At 46.4% G+C, this 19087-nt stretch overlaps 1 protein-coding gene across 4 annotated transcripts in view; it reads left to right on the top strand.

Moving 5' to 3' along the window:
• Rptor (regulatory associated protein of MTOR complex 1) overlaps positions 1-19087 on the top strand; it is a 351571-nt gene that overhangs the window by 164920 nt on the left and 167564 nt on the right. For all 4 annotated transcript variants that reach the window (XM_045159731.1, XM_004655257.2, XR_006638996.1 and 1 more), the window contains exon 6: positions 2859-3034. In XM_045159731.1, coding sequence (XP_045015666.1) covers positions 2859-3034 — 176 coding nt within the window. The remainder of the gene's footprint in view (positions 1-2858; positions 3035-19087) is intronic.

The raw sequence follows: 19087 nt of genomic DNA, 5'->3' as shown, positions 1-19087 counted from the left end.
GTTTCAGCATGTACAGCCAGAGCAGAGAATGATGCCACACAAGGTCTTGCCTTTCCTATGCTACCCAGAACACCCACTCCTTGGTGGTGGTGCTTACTGCTATAGAACTTTGGCTAGCAGGGGACTGAGGTACAGCCCAGCCACAGACTGCTTGCCCTCTTGCTCAAGGCCCTGGCTTTGATCCCAGTAATGCAAAGAATAAACATCAACAGTACAGACTTCATGCCTACATAATGTCATACCCATTTCCCTAGAGATTAAGGTTTTTTTTGTTGTTTTTTGTCTATTTTTGGGGGGGACTCTAAAACAAGGAATAGATGGTCATCATGCTGGCCCTTGTGCTGACTAATCAGCTTGGTAGTCACATTGGTTGTGTGCGTGCACATATGGATTTTTGAGAGTCTCGTACCTTAGCCCAGGTATTGAGCCCATGGCAGTCATTGAGTGTTGGGATTATAGTCACATTGCTTTTTTATTTTTCTTTTAATTTATTTATTTGCATGCAGAGAGAGACAGGAGGGAGGGAGAAAGAGAAAGAGAGAGAATATGGGCATGCCAAAGCCTGCAGCTACTGTAAATGGACTCCAGATGTATGCACTACTTCATGCATCTGGCTTTACGTGGGTACTGGGGAATCAAATTTGAGTCATTACCCTCTATAGGCAAGCACCTTAACTGTGTTAAGCCATCTCTCCAGCTCCCACATTGCTTCTTGAAGCCTGTTTCCTCATTACTGAAGATCTTTGAAATGGAGATAAAATTTACATCATGGAAGAGGCTACGAATAGTGTATGTGAAAGAGCTCTGAGAAATATTAAGACCCATGCAACTGGAAGGAATTTTCCAGAAGGTGCCAAGGTGGTGCTGCATAAACTTACTTTATAAGCCATGAACCAAATCAGTGACTTTGGTGATTCAGAGTGATGCTTCCGCCAGGCATGATGACGCACACCTTTAATCCCAGTACTGGAAAGGTAGAGGTAGGAGGATCCCCTGTGAGTTCAAGGCCAGCCTGAGACTACATAGTGAATTTCAGGTCAGCCTGGAATAGAGTGAGACCTACCTTAAACAAAAACAGAGTGACACTTCCCTGACTTGTCCTGCCCTCCTCAGGGCTTGACGTACCAGTGTTCAGCCACTGGTGTCAGCTCTACTGGGCTCCCATGGGACAGTAATGACATCCTGCCCCATGGGATTTATAACATAAGCCCAGAGAGTGGCTTAAGTAACTAAAAGCCCAGGAGGCTGAATGAGTCCTTTCTGGAAGACCCTGTGAATAGATAAAACCATACCAGAAAGAGGCTTCTTTTGACACTAAACTTCATTTCATCAGGTTTGAGGTGAAAGTAAAATGAGGTTGGGTTACAGGGGGACCCACAGTAGATAGCTTTCCATTGTGGCCAAGAAACAGGTACTTGGAGATGAAGTCCTGAGAACTCTGTAGGCAGAGGCAGCCAGTATTTGACTTTGACGTGTTGACGCTCAGTTCCCTATGAGTTATGCTCAAATGATGAAGGCCTGTGAATGAAAGTGCAGGTGCCCTTGAGCAGCCCGCGCGCACCTCAGCTTTCCTGCCTTTGCCTCTGTGCTGTGTCCTGTCGGCTTCAAGTCCCACATGCTCCTGAGACTTCCCTTCCTCAGCTCACAGTAATGCACCAGGCAGCGATTGCTCGTGGCTGCTTTGTTTTCCAGAACCTGAACACTTTCTTGACAGACTCTTGCCTACCTTTTGTTCTTATAAGCCCTGACGGGAGCAGGTCGAGCAGTGTGCACACACATTCCGTCACACTTACACACCTTACTGGCCAAGAGCTGGGAGTTATAGTGAACCTCATTATTTCTGAAATTGACTGCAAAGCCTGTGGCAGATCAAGGCCTGTCACATGCCGCACAGTATGCAGCAGAGAAGGAGCAGCAGCGAGCATGCTCTTGCCACACCTGGCGTATTGGGCCCCATGTCTAGATGGATGCAGCTTCTTGGAGGCACATTCTCTGTGCCATGTGAGGAACCTACCTGTTCATTAGTGCTGTCATTTTTTAAAATGTGTGCTTGTGTTGCAATGTTAAAAAGACTTTTGCTTTGGCAATTGGGCATGGTGTCTCATCTCTAACTCAAGCACTTCAGAGGCAAGAGGAATTTAAGCCTAGCCTGGATTAAATAACAAGACCCTGTCTCAAAGAAACAAATAACAAAACAATTTACACTTTCCACTAGATTGCATTAAGGCAGAGTATGTCTTCAGGAAGTGTGCTGTAATTTGTTTGGAGTCTTAACTCCTTCCACGCTAGCCCACTAAATCTCACTGAGGTGAAGGCCAGCCATGTGGTGCTTTCTCTGCCTTGAACTGAGGCCATGTTGAATTAAACCAAACCTGTCTAATTACAGAATATGTGCATATTTGTCCATAGATTTAGAGAAATCACCCTTCCTCACCCCCTGCCACACACTGAAGCCCTCGTTCAGCGTCTGGCTTGGTTCACATGATGCCGGCAGTAACACTCCGTGCTGCTCAGCCTCTGCTGCTTAGCTGTTGGTATTGTGTCACACACCCTGAACATTTTCTGTCATTAAGCAAAGTTGTAGAGGATTAAGGACTGAGTTTTTAACATAAACAGAGATACAGGAAAGACCAGGCAGAGTGTGTGTACACAGCGATGCCATCATGGGTGCAGGGGAGGGTCTTTAACGAGAGCCATGGACAGAAGGGCTGACAGCAGAGCCTCTCTAGAGCCTCGTGGTCTATGTGAGAGAGCCTTCCCCAGCAGCCTCTACAGAAGAGCCTGGAGAACCCCTGGTGCAGCGTTCCCTCCACTCCATGTGTAGACTGAGCTGCTATCTTCTCCTGTGTTCTCCACAGGTAGCTGCGATTAACCCAAACCACCCACTTGCCCAGATGCCCTTGCCCCCATCGATGAAAAACTGCATCCAGCTGGCAGCCTGTGAGGCCAACGAGCTCCTGCCCATGATTCCTGACCTCCCAGCGGACCTGTTCACATCCTGCCTCACCACCCCTATTAAGATCGCCCTGCGCTGGTAAGTTCCTGCTTGCCCACGGACCCAAGTCAGGGCTCTGAGGTACTGCAGGGGTTACAGCAGAGCGTGTGTGTCTTCTGTGCCTCACACCCTAGGTGGGTGCCCTGGGTTCATTCAGAGAGCAGATGGCGCTCCTCCCCCTAGTTTGGTCACATGCAGTTTGCTGTTGTGTAGTTTCTAAGACCACATGTGTCTGTCTTTGTTAACAGAGGACGTGGCATTAGGTGGTACTGACTTTGGACTCACCAGTAACTTGTTATAACATTTGGGAGGAGAAAGGCTGCTAGGAAGAAAGTCACTTAGTCCTTGCTTATAGTATACTCTTTCAAATTCAGTCTTTTAAATTCAAGCAGAAACAAGTCATCTCCTTGCTGCCACTCTTGCTATCGTCCTGAGCACTGGGAACACTGAGGTACTACTAGTCAGAGTCTTCCTTTGAGACCTCATGGCTGGCAGCACTTAACTGCCTCCAGATCAAACTTTCCATGCCACTCCTTAGTATCTGCTTTTGCTCCTATATTTTGCTGAAAAATCTGTGCAAAAGCAGTCCCCAGCAGTAGAAAAACTACCCTCAGGAGGGTTCCACACACTATACCCTTAGTGGTGCACCTGCCAGGGTCCTTGGGCAGCCAAGCAGCCTAGACTCAGGTTCCTGGTCCTTTTCCAAACGTGGAGAAGCTGTGAAGTTACTATTGGGCAGCATGGTCATCCCCAGGGAGGCCCCGCCCCCACACCCGTGTGGGAGCAGCTGGCTCAAGGCTGCTGAGCTGCTGGGTTAGTGGACAGCGGCCTCCTGTTGTGTCTGTGCAACATTTAACCCAGCTCTGGCGAGATCATACTGGTGGGGCTGGCTGAACTTCATCCTGCGGTCACTGGGCTTTCCTTTCCATCCCTCCATACCCCAGAGCTTGGAATGGCTTGGAATTTTCCCTCAAAAGAGTTAGAGAACAACCGGGGGTAGTGGCACACACCTTTAATTTCAGCCCTTGGGATGCAGAGGTAGGAGGATTGCCATGAGGTCAAGGCTGCCCTGAGACTACATAGTCAATTCCAGGTCAGCCTGGGCTGCAGTGAGACCCTACCTCGAAAAGCCAAAAAAAGTTAGAGAACAGAAAGAGAGCAGCTGCCTTGCATGGAAGGGGCCAGCTGTTTCTACTGCCCAAACTCAGTCACAGGCTTTCCACAGAGAAGACCCACCGACCCACGGCCTGCCACAGACTGGGGCCAGGCAGGGCTGCTCTCATCTTCATGAGCTTCCTCCATGGTCGTGGGTCTGCTGCACACTGGGGTGGGCTGGGGCCATTCTCTTCTGCATCTAGTGGTGCAGCCTCAGCTGAGCAAGTACACTTCCATGGAGCACAGCTACCACACGAAGCAAACCTAGCCAAGAGGCAGAACCTCATAAACCCGGTGTAACACACAGTGAGAGGATAAGTGAAGTTACTTGTAGCAAGACGAAAAAGTAAGAAATGGGATAAAAAAGACTAAATAGGGGGGGAAAAAAAAAACATAGATTCTGTTGAGTTTGAAATAAAGGCACAAAGGATGTTTGTTCTTCAGAGAGGTTTGAGGCCATGCTGGGAATGCATGGGACAATAGGTTGGAAGGAGGCAGGTGCTACAGGGTAACACTAAGGGACATATGAAGGGCTCTGACGTGCAGCAGTCATGGCTCTGCTTGCAAAAGGAGAACATTGTACTGGCAAAAAGGCTTAAAGGCCTGAAGACTGTTGCAGTCAGGTTCACATTGCTGGTAGAAATCACCCAACCAATAGCAGCTTGTGGGGGAAAAAAAGAGATTTATTTTGGCTTACAGGCTTGAGGGGGAAGTTCCATGATGGCAAGGAAAATGATGGCATGAACAGAGGGTGGACTTCTCCCCTTGGTCAACATCAGGTGGACAACAGGAAGAGGAGAGTGTGCCAAACACTGGCATGGGGAAACTGGCTATTACACCCATAAGCCCGCCCCCAACAATGCACTCCCTCCAGGGGGTGTTAATTCCCAAAGCTCCATCAGCTGGGAACCTAGCATTCAGAACGCCTCTAAGTTTATGGTGGTCACCTGAATCAAACCACTACAAGGCCTAGAAAGCCTTTCTTGAGAACTGGGAAAGCGGAAGGCCACAGATGGAGGGCATGAGCGAGTGGAGAATTCAGCCACAGCACGTGCACCAGATTGAAGGTGCTTGCAGGAGCTGTGCCCCACTTGAAGTCACACTATTTCTGTGCTGTCCTCTGCCCCCTGTTGCCCACACTGTGTTTGGAGGAGTCTGCGTTCATCAGTGCATGAGAACACGTTCGCTTTTCATTAATCCTCTGTGTCTGATCAGCGAGAGGGTTACGAGTGAGTTCCTGTGGACTGTCGCCCCGTGGAGAGCTGTGGTCCTGGCCACCAAGGAGTACATGCACTTGGTTCATCATCTAGGAAGCAGAGGACCAGTTCCAGCTGGTTCTGAGGAGCTTACACAGAATGCTAGGTGGGCATGCAGAGAGCCAGATTTTATCCCTGATACCTCATCTTCTGGCTGAGGGGATTAAGATTTGGGATACACACAGCTGAGGAAGTGTGAACATTTATCAAAGTAGTTTGTGACCAAAGACTAAAGGAATTTATGGCACTGGGAGCTGCTGCTTCCCTGGGTTAGGGAAGTCCCTGATGGCAATGGAGATTTGGAAATTCCTTGCAGCAGCTGCACGCAGAAGTGAAATGTGAGAGGAAGAACAGTTCCAGAAAGCTTGGAAATGGCTGTTAGAACCTCTGTAGGTGCATGGTGGACACTCCAGAGTGGTGACCACTCCTGCGACCTTTCCCTTTGGAGTCCCTGGCATCATTGTTTCAGGGCCCACAAGCTGTGGAATGGGCAGTGAACACCAGCTCTCATTTCAGAACCTCTGAGTTGGCTGGATGCTGGCCCCCATGCAGAGGCCCAGCAGGTGGCTGGACGTGTGGGAGGTGAGAGAAAGGAGACAGACTCCCCCAAAAGCCCAGAACTTGGCCTGGACCCACTGTGCTTTCCCTGCCTGGCCACTCTTAGAGCCTGGTGCCAGACCCGTGACATTCTCTGGAGCTGACACATTGCATTTCTGTCCTGCACTATGCTCTCCTGCCCCACATCAACAAGACAAGGGACAGCTTCATTTCTTGTAGGGCTTTGTGCCCCAAAGCAGCGCACTTTCAGGCAAGGCTGCTGGGCCTTCGCTGCTCTAAGCATTTTGTAGGAAGCACAATTCAAAATCAAACCAGACTAACACAGTTGCCGTAGGGTAGATTTTGATGTCAGCATGCCACAGCTCTAGACAGTGGTCCTCACCTGATAGACATGGTCAATGACTGAGGAGGAGCTGAACTTGCCAGAGTGGGGCCTCCTGCCACAGTCTTTCACTGATGATGTTAGTAGGTGAAATTTGTGGTTCTTTCCAAATTTGAAAGCATGTTTTACTTTTTTAATGGGGAAGTGAATATATTGTGACATCATATTTATTCATGATTTTAAGGGTATAGGTTTTATTTTATTTAAAGATCAATTTAATGTTTTCTTTTTTGGGGGGGATTTTCGAGGTAGGGTCTCACTGTAGCCCAGCCTGACCTGGAATTCACTATGGAGTTTCAGGGTGGCCTCGAACTCAGCAATTTTCCTACCTCTGCCTCCCAAGTGCTGGGATTAAAGGCATGCACCACCACGCCCAGAAATTTAATGTTTTCTAATCAAAACTGATTATGTTTTTTCAGAAAATCACTTAAAGGTTAAAAAATAGGAAAAGGAGTGCTGGAGGGATGGTTTAACAGTTAAGGCATTTGCCTGAAAAGCCAAAAGACCCAGGTTTGATTCCCCAGGAACCCATGTTAGCCAGATGCACGAGGGGTCTCAAGTGTCTGGAGTTCATTTGCAGTGGCTGGAAGCCCTGGGGCGCCCATTTTTTCTCTCTCTCTCTCTCTCTCTCTCTCTCTCCCTCTCCCTCCCTCCCTCCCTCCCTCCCTCCCTCCCTCCCTCTCTCTTTCTCTCTCTCTCTCTCTCTCTCTCTCTCTCTCTCTCTCTCTCTCTTTGTCTTCCTCCCTCTCTGTCAAATAAATAAAAATGAATTTTTTTAAATAAGGAAGAAAATTATGCAAAACTTCATCTTAAAAGGATGAATGTCAACTCTTTGGTTTATTGACTGTCAACCCTTTCTTCTTTGAGGATTGAATTTACCACTTCATGCCCTTCTCTCTGGACACCAGCTATAGTCCACCCTTAGAGACTGTCATATTCTAATGAAGTTCTCTGCCCAGCTCTGAGTCAGGCCAGTCAGCCTTTTCTGTGAAGGGTCAGATAGTACGTAGTTCAATTTTTTTTGGATTAGAAGTCCCAAATGTTATGTTGTTGTTGCATGGACAAGTATATAAACAGAAGAATGTGGCTATATGGCAATACAGTGGTATTTACAGTAATGGGTACAGGCCATACTTGGTCTGCAAGCCATGGTTTGACAGTTTCTGTTGTAAAATGAAGGGGGGGGGGGCAGGATCTAGGGTAATATAAAGCCATGTTATCTACCAGACAGCAGATGAGCTATAAAATAATGCTTAGGGAACTTTATTTCTGCCCTCCCTCCCTCCCTCAATCCCTCCCTCTTTTGAAAGTCACTGTAAGGTGTAAGAAACAGCTAACGAGTGCTCTGTGCTTTGTGAACAATGCAAACACAGCCTCACTTGCTGCACGCGCATGCTCGTGTTTGTCAGCAGGCGTGTTTCTGAATCTTGCCTGGTGATGCACTAGTTACTGAAAGATTGCTCTCTGTTTTTTTTTTTCATATTTGCCTTAGTCCTTCTTATTTGCAGAAACTGATCTCCATAATTCTGAAATGAGCAATTACATGACTCTCTGTATAAGTAATCACCTTACTCACTCACCATACGTAGCAGTGTAGTCTAAGAATCCAGAATATATTTTTCCTTTGGCTGTTTTGTGTTTTATTGATTGAGTGGCATAATATCATTTTTAAATTTATTGTGGGTATATTTGTGTGCTACTGAAAATTATAACCCTCTGGTACTTTATTTGCTGTGGGACTCGCTGCAAACTAGATTGATGCCTATTGCACCGTGCAGCATGAAGCGTGTGTGTATTAATGAAAATGATAGGCATTGTTTTGGATTGGAGGCAGGTCAAAAAACCTATTTCCTTCCTTCCAATTAACTTGAGGGATCTCCTGGAGTTTAAATGTTAACTGTGCTGTGCTAATGCATGTTTGCCAGCGGGGTAAGTTCTACTCCCCAGGTCCCCAGCAAGAGATGAAAACACACTCACATCCTGCAAGAGGGCACAGAGCTGTCTGCCATTTTATCTGAAACTGTCTAGTGTCTTTCTCATTGTGGACACTCTGGTGATATTTGCTTTATATTATTGCTTGATGACTTGGCCAAGAATCAGTTAAGAGTTTCCTTTGGAAACATAAATTTGTGCAGCTTTTGATGGTAGTAAGCCACGTGTTCTCTGAGGAGTCTTCTGAAAGTAGTTCTGCTTCTTTGCTAGAGAACAGACTTACTGCCAACTTATTACATGCTCTGATCTTCCTGCAATTCTTAAATAAAAACAAATAAACAAATAGAAAAACTTGAGTCCAGCTGGTACAGTGGCTCATACTTGTTACCCCAGCACCTGGGAGGCTGAGATGGAAATACTATGAGTTCCAGGCCAGCTTGAGGCTACTGAGTGAGTCCTTGTCAAAAGGAAGAAATAAATACTGGGGGGAGGGAGAGGAAGAAGGAAAGAAAGGAAAGGCACAGAAGACCCCACATACACCCAGGGGCTGGCAGCCCTCCTTGCAGGTGGGTACTTCTGTCTTTGGCCTTACCTGCAGAGTTTGACTTGAATACGAACTTGGAAAAGTGGCTTCCTCGTCTGAGACTCTTTAGAGGAAGGCCCTGGCTGACTGCTGGTCCCAGGCAATCCTCCCACCTCAGCAGCTGCTGCTGCTGCTGCTGCTGCTGCTGCTGCTGCTGCTGCTGCTGCTGCTGCTTCTTCTTCTTCTTCTTCTTCTTCTTCTTCTTTTTTTGCAGGGGTGGGAAGACTCCTGGGCCCAGAACTATGGTTTATTAGGAAGGGTCTAGAACAAGTCCTGTCTCTGCTGTTTAGAAGTCATGCTGGGTTGCAGGTCAGTTTGGTGCTCAAGAGACAGGATCTTCAGGCCCCACTGCCTGGTCTTCAGAGATGGCCCCATGGGCAAGTGTGTACTTGCGGGAAGAACCATAGAGCACATGGACTGGGTAACGGCCTCAGTTGGTCTCCATTTGGGAGAGCACTGCTTGAGGCAGATCCACATGGTAACCAGCTGCTAATGCTACCAGGTGGATGAGGACATCACTCAGCTCCTCTTAAAGAGCTGCTCGTTCCCTTGGGGACCAGGTTCTGCATCAGACTTCCACTAAAAGAGTTCTACCAGCTCTCCCACTTCCCCCAGCAAGGCCGGGATCAGGTTCCAAGGCTTATGGAACTGGTCCTAATCTTGCTCAGGAGCAAACGGTGCATGGAGACATCGGATGTCCTCGAGCGTGGGCTCTGGGTTGAAGGCTGAACGAGCCACCAGTGCCTTCCTCGGCTGGTCCCTCAGCGCCCACTTCCCCTCGGCCACTGACACCGCCTCAGCTTCTTGAAGGCTGGGGTTGCAGGAGTCTTTTAAAAACTAACAAAATACTTAGGCCAAATGACCATAGTCCTTTCTCTTTTATTTCCTTATAAAGCATTTATTGAAGAAACCGGGACATATTTTTTCAGATTGCATCTTTGTAGTGTTACTTACCATATTTATCCATTTCTCATAGTTCCTGTAAACTGATAGCTATATTTAGAGGGTTTGTTTTTTCTTTTGGGAAGTGCCTTACATACCTCCTATTGTATTACATCAAGTGTTGGCTGTTCCTTTCTTAATGTTAAGCATTATCACAGTCCTATGGTGTCAGCTGGACTTGCCCTTGAGCCTCTTATCCTATGTTCTTTCTTTTTTTTTTTTAATTTTTATTAGCATTTTCCATGATTATAAAAAAAAAATCCCATGGTAATTCCCCCCCACACTTTCCCCTTTGAAATTCCATTCTCCATCATATTACCTCCCCATCTCAATCATTGTACTTACATATATACAATATCAACCTATTAAGTACCCTCCTCCCTTCCTTGCTCTTCCCTTTGTATCTCCTTTTTAACTTACTGGCCTCCGCTACTAAGTATTTTCCTTCTCACGCAGAAGCCCAATCATCTGTTCCTAGGGTCCACATATGAGAGAGAACATGTGGCGCTTGGCTTTCTGGGCCTGGGTTACCTCACTTAGTATAATCCTTCCCAGGTCCATCCATTGTTTTGCAAATTTCATAACTTCATTTTTCTTTAGCGCTGAGTAGAACTCCATTGTATAAATGTGCCACATCTTCATTATCCACTCATCAGTTGAGGGACATCTAGGCTGATTCCATTTCCCAGCTATTATAAATTGAGCAGCAATAAACATGGTTGAGCACGTACTTCTAAGGAAATGAGATGAGTCCTTTGGATATATGCCTAGGAGTGCTATAGCTGGGTCATATGGTAGATCAATCTTTAGCTGTTTTAGGAACCTCCACACTGAGTTCCACAATGGCTGGACCAGATTGCATTCCCACCAGCAGTGTAGAAGGGTACCTCTTTTTCCACATCCCCGCCAACATTTATGATCATTTGTTTTCATGATGGTGGCCAATCTGACAGGAGTGAGATGGAATCTCAGTGTAGTTTTAATCTGCATTTCCCTGATGACTAGTGACGTAGAACATTTTTTTAGATGCTTATATGCCATTCGTATTTCTTACTTTGAGAATGCTTTATTTAGCTCCATAACCCATTTTTTGATTGGCTTGTTTGACTCCTTATTATTTAACTTTTTGAGTTCTTTGTATATCCTAGATATTAATCCTCTATCAGATATATAGCTGGCAAAGATTTTTTCCCATTCTGTAGGTTGCCTCTTTGCTTTTTTTCACGGTGTCCTTTGCAGTGCAAAATCTTTGTTATTTCATGAGGTCCCAGTGATTAATCTGTGGTTTTATTGCCTGAGCAATTGGGGTCGTATACAGAAAGTCTTTGCCAAGACCAATAGGTTGAAGGGTTTCCCCTGCTTTTTCCTCTAGCAGTTTCAGAGTTTCGGGTCTGATGTTAAGGTCTTTAATCCATTTGTACTTAATTCTTGTGCATGGCGAGAGAGAAGAATCTATTTTCATCCTTCTGCAGATATATATCCAGTTTTCTCAACACCATTTGCTGAAGAGGCTGTCTTTTCTCCAATGAGTATTTTTGGCATTTTTATCAAATATCAGGTGGCTATAGCTACTTGGGCCTTACATCTGGGTCCTCTATTCTGTTCCACTTATGTACATGTCTGTTTTTGTGCCAGTACCACGCTGTTTTTGTTACTATGACTCTGTAGTATAGGTTAAAATCAGGTATGGTGATACCACCAGCCTTATTTTTGTTGCTCAGTATTATTTTAAATTTTTTTTTTTTATTTGAGAGCGACAGACACAGAGAGAAAGACAGATAGAGGGAGAGAGAGAATGGGCGCGCCAGGGCTTCCAGCCTCTGCAAACGAGCTCCAGATGCGTGCGCCCCTTGTGCATCTGGCTAACGTGGGACCTGGGGAACCGAGCCTCGAACCGGGGTCCTTAGGCTTCACAGGCAAGTGCTTAACCGCTAAGCCATCTCTCCAGCCCACTCAGTATTATTTTAGATATTCGAGGTTTTTTGTGATTCCAAATGAATTTTTGGATTGTTTTTTCTATTTCCATGAAGAATGCCTTTGGAGTTTTGACAGGGATTGCATTAAATGTGTAGATTGCTTTAGGTGGTGACTCGGCAGTTAAAGGTACTTGCTTGCAAAGCATGACAGCCTGGATTCAATTCCCCAGTGCCCACATAAAGCCAGATTCACAAAGTGGTCTGTGGTAGTTTGATTCAGGTGTCACCTGTAAACTTAGGTGTTCTGAATGCTAGGTTCCCAGCTGATGGAAGTAATGTCTGCTGGAGGCAGTGTATTGTTGGGTGTGGGCTTATGGGTGTTATACCCAGTTTCTCCTTGCCAGTGTTTGGCACACTCCCTTGCTGCTCTTGTCCCTCTGATGTTGGCCAGGAGATGTTGTCCACCTTCTGCTCATGCCATCGTTTCCCTGCCATCGTGGAGCTTCCCCTCAGGTCTGTAAGCCAAATCAACCTCGAGCGGCTCTTGGTTGGGGGATTTCTGTAGCAATGCGGACCTGGCTGCAACAGGGCCTGTGTGTTTGGAGTTCCTTTGTAGTGGCAGGAAGCTCTAGTGCACCCATCCATCCCCACTCCTCAAATAAATGAATAATTTTTTTTTTAAAAAAACGAGAAAAATAGAAGAATCCGTGCTGGAGAGTTGGCTTAGCCGTTAAGCACTTGCCTGTGAAACCTAAGGACCCCGGTTTGAGGCTCAATTCCCCAGGACCCACGTTAGCCAGATGCACAAGGGGGCGCAAACGTCTGAAGTTCGTTTGCAGTGGCTGGAAGTCCTGGCGCGCCCATTCTCTCTCTTGCTCTCAAATAAATAAATTAAAATTAAAAAAAATAGAAGAATCAAATTACCTTGACCAGAAGTAAAGGAAAGGAAATTAGCACAGGTCCTGCAGGCACTAACAGGAAAATAAGGGATCTTTTCTTTGTGAGAAACCTTATGCCCGGGCTGGAGAGATGGCTTAGCAGTTAAGAGCTTGCCTGTGAAGGCTAAGGACCCCGGTTCTAGGCTCAATTCCCTAGGACCCATGTTAGCCAGATGCATAAGGGGGCGCACGCGTCTGGAGTTCATTTGCAGTGGCTGGGGTCCTTGGCACGCCCATTCTCTCTTTCACTCTGCATCTCTCTCTGTCTCTTGCTCTCAAATAAGTAAATAAAAATAAACAAAAAATTTTTTAAAAAAGAAACCTTATGCTTATGCCAATCACTTCTTACCATAGATGAAATGGATGGATCCTGTAAAAGACACAAACTCCCAATATGAACCCTGGAAACAACACTTGCACAGGCTTATCTAGAAATAACAACAGATGTACAAGGTGGCACATGCATCTGGAGTTTGTTGACAGTGGCTGAAGGCCTGATGTACCCAATCCCCTCCCCCCCTCAAATAAAATAATCAAAAGAAAAGAGTGGCCAGCATGGTGACGCATGCCTTTAATTGGGAGGAAGTGGTAGGAGGATCACCATGAGTCTGAGGCCACCCTGAGACTACATAGTGAATTCCAGGTCAGCCTAAGCTAGAGTGAGACCCTACCTCAAAAAAACAAAACAAAACAACAACAACACACACACACACACATACACACACACACACACAAAAGAAAAAGAGAAAGAAAGAAAACGGGATGGGATATTCCTACTTCATGGGAAAGGCTGACTTGGGTGGGGATGGGACCAGGGAGTGCACATCACATTCAAAGACCAGGGACATGGAACTTCCTAACACAAAGCTAGCAAGTTACACTGGAGGACACATAGCTAGGAAGGATAAAGTACACACTTTAGAGTGTGGTTTATCTCAGGAATAAAAGATAAGTAACATTTGAAAATTAGCACTATTCATTATATTAACAAAAAAGAGAGAGCCATATGATCATCTTTACAGAAGCTAATAAAAAGCACTGAGAAAATTGGAATCAATTCTGACCAGCCTGTCTGCACACTAGGATGAGCAGGGAATATGCCCGTGCCTAGAGAGAGGGAACAGCCCCAGCTGGCACTGAATGTCATGGTGCAGGCAGCCTGGACAGCACCCTTGTGCCTGGGCGGTGGAGAGGGTAGCTGTCACTGTCCTGTGCAGTGTTGTTCTGGGGCCAGGCATACATGGAAGCTGGGTAGATAGACAGATAAATAAATAGGCTGCCAAAAGGAAGAAGGCCGTCATTGCATTCAGACAGCATAATTGTTTATGTAGGAGTCATAAGAAGGCAGCAACAGTCACTGTTACTAATTGTTAGCAAGGCCTGGGACATAAGATCAATACCCAAAGTCAGTTGTAAATTTGTCGTAAAAACACTATCTGTGACGTCATCAGCATTTTGACATACACAGGTGCATAGCAAGATAACCTGCAAGGCCTGTGCACATGAAACTTTAAACCCTCGCTGAGATTAAAGAAGAGTGGAGCTGGTGGAGAATTATACTGTGAAGATTGAAAGACTTGAGAGGAGAGTGAGTTAGACCGAGACTATCAGCCTCTGCTACCCTGAGACATGTAGCAGTCCTCGTACCTCAGCCTCCTGAGCACTGACATCACAGGCATGTGCCACCACATGCGGCCAGCTCAGTGTTTTAAAATGTTAGTACATCCATTTGCCTTTGACACTGCAATCCCAATCAGGATCTCAGCACCCTTTCTCTCTTTCCTTCCCTCTTTCTTTCCTTCTTTCTTTCTTTCTCAGCAATAGTCAGAAAAAGAGGCAGAGAGAGAGAGAGAAAGAATGGGCATGCCAGGGCCTCCAGCCACTGCAAACAAACTCCAGACACATGTGCCACCTTGTGCACGTGGCTTACGTGGTCCTGGGGAATTGAGCCTTCCTTAGGCTTCACAAGGCAAATGCTTAACCACTAAGCCATCTCTCCAGCTTTTTTTTTTCTTTTCTTTCCTTATTTTTTTGGATTTTGGTTTTTGGAGGTAGAGTTTCACTCTAGCTTAGACTCACCTGGAATTCACTATGTAGTCTCAGGGTGGCCTCAAACTCATGGTGATCCTCCTACCTCTACCTCCCAAGTGCTGGGATTAAAGGTGTGAGCCACCACTCCCAGTTTCAGCAGGTTTTTTAAACTAATCGATTTACAACTCACAAATGTGGGGTGGGGAGGCACTGGAGAGATGTCTCAGTGGTTAAGACCCTTGCCTGCATAGCCTTAGGATCCAAGTTTAATTCCCCAGTACCCATGTAAAGTCAGATGAACAAGGTGGTTCATGCATCTGGAATTTGTTTGCAGTGGTTAAAGGCCTTGGCACGCCCATTCTCTCTCTATCTGCCCTTTTCTCATATTGTCTCTTTCAAATAATTAAAATAATTTTTAAAAGAAATGCAAAGGGCATGTCCATGACAGTTTTGACCAAGGCACATTGCTTCATTCTGCGACTCAGCATAAAGCTGCCACCGTTGTGACAGTACCATGCACACCCACATGTAGAAAGGGGTCCCCATGTATACTGCCAGCTTGTCTGATACAAAGGTACCCAGATAATTCCATGGAGCACAGTTTTCAATAAATGGTGGTGGAATTTACATACAGGGAAAAATTAAAACTATCTCAGTTCTCATACCATATAGAAGAATGAACATCCCTTCGCATTGCATGCAAAATATAACTAACCCTGAGTGAAGAGAGCATTTTCATGATCTTGTAAATATAACACGAAGGCCTAAAACAGGTAAACTGAAATTTATCAAAATTAACAACTTCTGCTCTTTGCTAGATATTTATTTCTGAAGAGAAACCACACCACCATGGGTTAGGGAGATGGAGTTCTGGTTATGGCTATGAGAAGCTGCAGGGAAAACTGGCCAAAACAGGGAAAGCAGAGCCTGATTGCTGTGGTCAGGCATGGGCATGGGCACAGTCTTGACCACAGAGGGCACAGGAAGCTCAGGACTGCCGTCCTCTGTGGGGACTGTGGTGGCTACAAAAAGCACCTACTTGTCAATACTGCAAACTACTGTCTAAAAGTGGCAAATCAGGGCTGGAGAGATGGCTTAGTAGTTAAGCGCTTGCCTCTGATGCCTAAGGATCCCGGTTTGAGGCTCAATTCCCCAGGACCTATGTTAGCCAGATGCACAAGGGGTCACATGCGTCTGGAGTTCGTTTGCAGTGGCTGGAGGCCCTGGCGCACCCATTCTCTCTCTCTCCCCCCCCCCCCTCTCCCTCCCTCCCCTCCCTCCCCCTCTCCCTCCCTCCCTCTCCTTCTCTCCCCCCTCCCTCTTTCCCTGTCTGTCACTCTCAAAGAAATAAATAAAAAATATTAAAAGTGGTAAATCAACTGTATGCAAATTGTACCTCATTAAAGTTGATTTAAGTGTTCTTAAATGCAAAACATTGAGTGAAGAAATAAGAAACAGGATTAGATTTATAACACAATACTTTTTAATTAATTAAACACCTAAAATTACAATACCGGCCTTTTAAAGTGTACAAGTAGTGCTGAGGGAAACCTTGGAAAATGCACATTAGAGACACAGGGCAGAGTGTCCCTCACGAGACTCCTCCTGGTCTGCTGGTGCTGCTACCTGGGACTTCAGCTTCAGAATTGGGGTAATACAGGTGTGTTAGGGGGCTAGCAGCCATAGGGGAGCAACATGCAGACACAGGAGGAGAAAGGCATAGACTGCTGACAGCTTTTCTGGGCTCCTGCCATCTTTAGATCACACATGTGACATGGTTGACAAACAAGCCTTTGCAAGTGGCTGCTTTTTTTTTAAAAAATGTGTGTGTGAGAGAGAATTAGCACACCAGTGTCTCCAGCCACTGCAGAAGAACTCCAGATGTATGCACCACAATGTGCATCTGGCTTAAATGGGTCCTGGGGAATTGAATCTGGGTCCTTAGGTTTTGCATGCATGCACCTTAACCGCTAAGCCATCTCTCCAGCCCCAGATGCCTGCATTTTTAGAGCATGTCTCTTATGTCTCTTCACTATCAGCTGGACATAGTTAAGTGCTGTCAAGGCTCATGTAATCAACAGTGGGAGAAGCTAAGAAGTAATGGCTATCAGGTTACTGCCCAATCATTGACCACACTTACCAAGGAACCTAGGATCTTGGCAAAATCAGCTTATTTTCCTATTAAAAAAAAATAGTGAGGGCTAGAGAGATGGCTTAGTGGCTAAGCACTTGCCTGTGAAGCCGAAGGACCCCAGTTTGAGGCTCCATTCCCCAGGACCCACGTAAGTCAGATATGCAAGGTGGTGCATGCATCTGGAGTTAGTTTGCAGTGACTGGAGGCCCTGGCGTGGCCATTCTCTCTCTCTCTCTCTCTCTCTCTCTCTCTCTCTCTCTCTCTCTCTCTCTCTTTCTCTCTGCCTGTCGCCCTCAAATAAATAAACAAAAAAATAGTGTCTTTAAAAAAAATGGCAACTTTCCTCCCTCCCTCTCTCCCTCCCTCCCTTCCTTCCTTTTCTTGGCTCATGCTTTTGAGATTTACCTGTCCTATGGTAACTTCCATTTGGCTTCATTTCTCCTTACTGTGTTAATCTAACTGGAGAACAGTGTGTTGTCTTGTGTTCTTGGTGGGCATCTTAGCATCTAGGAGTCCTTTGTGAGGGCTGGCTGCAGCAGTCCTCGGCATGTGTCGACTGCTCAAGGACAGCGCATGCACAGAACATGCTGCCCACAGAAGAAGCACGTGCAGAAGAAAATTGTGATTCCAGGCTGTTGGGCTCACAGTGGGTCCTTGTGCTGCCTCTGCATGATTAATGAAATCCCAGGATTTAGCTTTGGGGAAGACCAGACTCACGAGTCGTTCAGTCCCAGCTTCCCCTCCTCGCCCATCCTCTTCACTGGCATTGGTTATGGGAGGAGAGCGATTCATGTTCTTTTGTTAGGAGACCATCAAATTGTTTCAAAGTAGTTTTCGTCCTCCTTGAGATTTGTGCCTACGAGCACCTGTGTGATACTGTGTTGATAGAGCAGTTACTTGCTGGCCACCTGCATGCTTCTCTATCTTCCCACTTACTTCTAGGCTTTAACAGTAGCCTGACTTCTTGCCTGGTTGATATTCCAGGTTACCACAGGCGGGCAGCTTCATTCAGTGATGTTGTCATTTTGCATTGGCAGTGCATACAACTTCACATTTAATAATGGGCACTCGTGACCTTTGTGTCAACACAGCATGGCCACTTGATTTGGGCCGGGCAGGCAGTGTGCTGCAGAGCCGCCACCTCCTCCCACAGATGCTGAGTTGATGTGCCTGTTCCTGCATCCTGAGGGCCAGACCATGTTGTCACATTCTACCTGTGTGATGGTGTCACGGCATTGCCGTAAAGCATTCTTAATCAGTCCTGGGGAAAGCTAGCCTCTGGTGTCTTGTCTTCATATCCCACTGCTGCAGTATGTATTCTCAACTCAGGACTCAGAAGCCACTTCAGTGCACTGAGGCCAGGAGGTAACCCTGGCTGTGGTGTTACGTGTTGTCACATGCTCATCAGGACAGCCTGATGACTGAGGTACAATTGGCAATTTCTTTGAATACCTGCTATGTTCCAAGTAGCCTTATGAGGGTATAAATGCCAGCAATTTCTGAGAATGTGTGGGTTGTCTTCTTGGAAACGGTGGCTAATGGAACAGGCACATGCTTTCACCCGTATTTTTGGAGATAGAGAAGGAAGCACAGGGGTCCTGCAAGCCTTCGGGGAGCAGGACCTTCACTGTTGGGGCCAAGCTAGGGTGCTCAGCAGGTCGCATGCGTGTTCCACTTAGGATGTCTTGGGGATAAGAGTGCACTGGAGGGAGAAGGTGGAGGAGGGCCCCCTGTGTAGACACTCCTGTCCTGACTATAGGCCTGAACTTACATTTAGGGTATAGAGACAGATCAGGTGGGTAAGATTTCATTGCATCAGAGCTCAGGATGGTCAGCAGGTTACGAGAAAGAGGGCGAGGTTCCTGTGTGATAGGTGCCACGCATGGTGGCTGAACTACATCACAATCATTTTTTAATATTCACGTTGCCATCCCCACGTATGAGTTATGCCAAATTAAGGATTTTTGTTTGTTGGTTGGTTGGTTTGTTTTTCAAGGTAGGGTCTCACTCTGGCTCAGGCTGACCTGGAATTCACTATGTAGTCTCAGGGTGGCCTTGAACTCAAGACATTCATTCCTCTTACCTCTGCCTCCCGAGTGCTGGGATTAAAGGCGTGCACCACCCCACCCGGCTTTTAAGGATTTTTGTTTCTTTTAAATCTCAATAATTATGATTTTCTGTCTGTAATCTTCATCTTGTGAGTGCCAGCCACTGAGTCCTGCAGCTAACGAGCAGCAAGGCTGCAGTTCTCCCAGGATTCCTTGG

Source organism: Jaculus jaculus, chromosome 9, assembly GCF_020740685.1.
Source record: "Jaculus jaculus isolate mJacJac1 chromosome 9, mJacJac1.mat.Y.cur, whole genome shotgun sequence".
Lineage (NCBI taxonomy): Eukaryota > Metazoa > Chordata > Mammalia > Rodentia > Dipodidae > Jaculus > Jaculus jaculus.
Note: the sequence above shows the minus strand (reverse complement) of the source record. Positions and strands in the feature narration are given on the sequence as shown.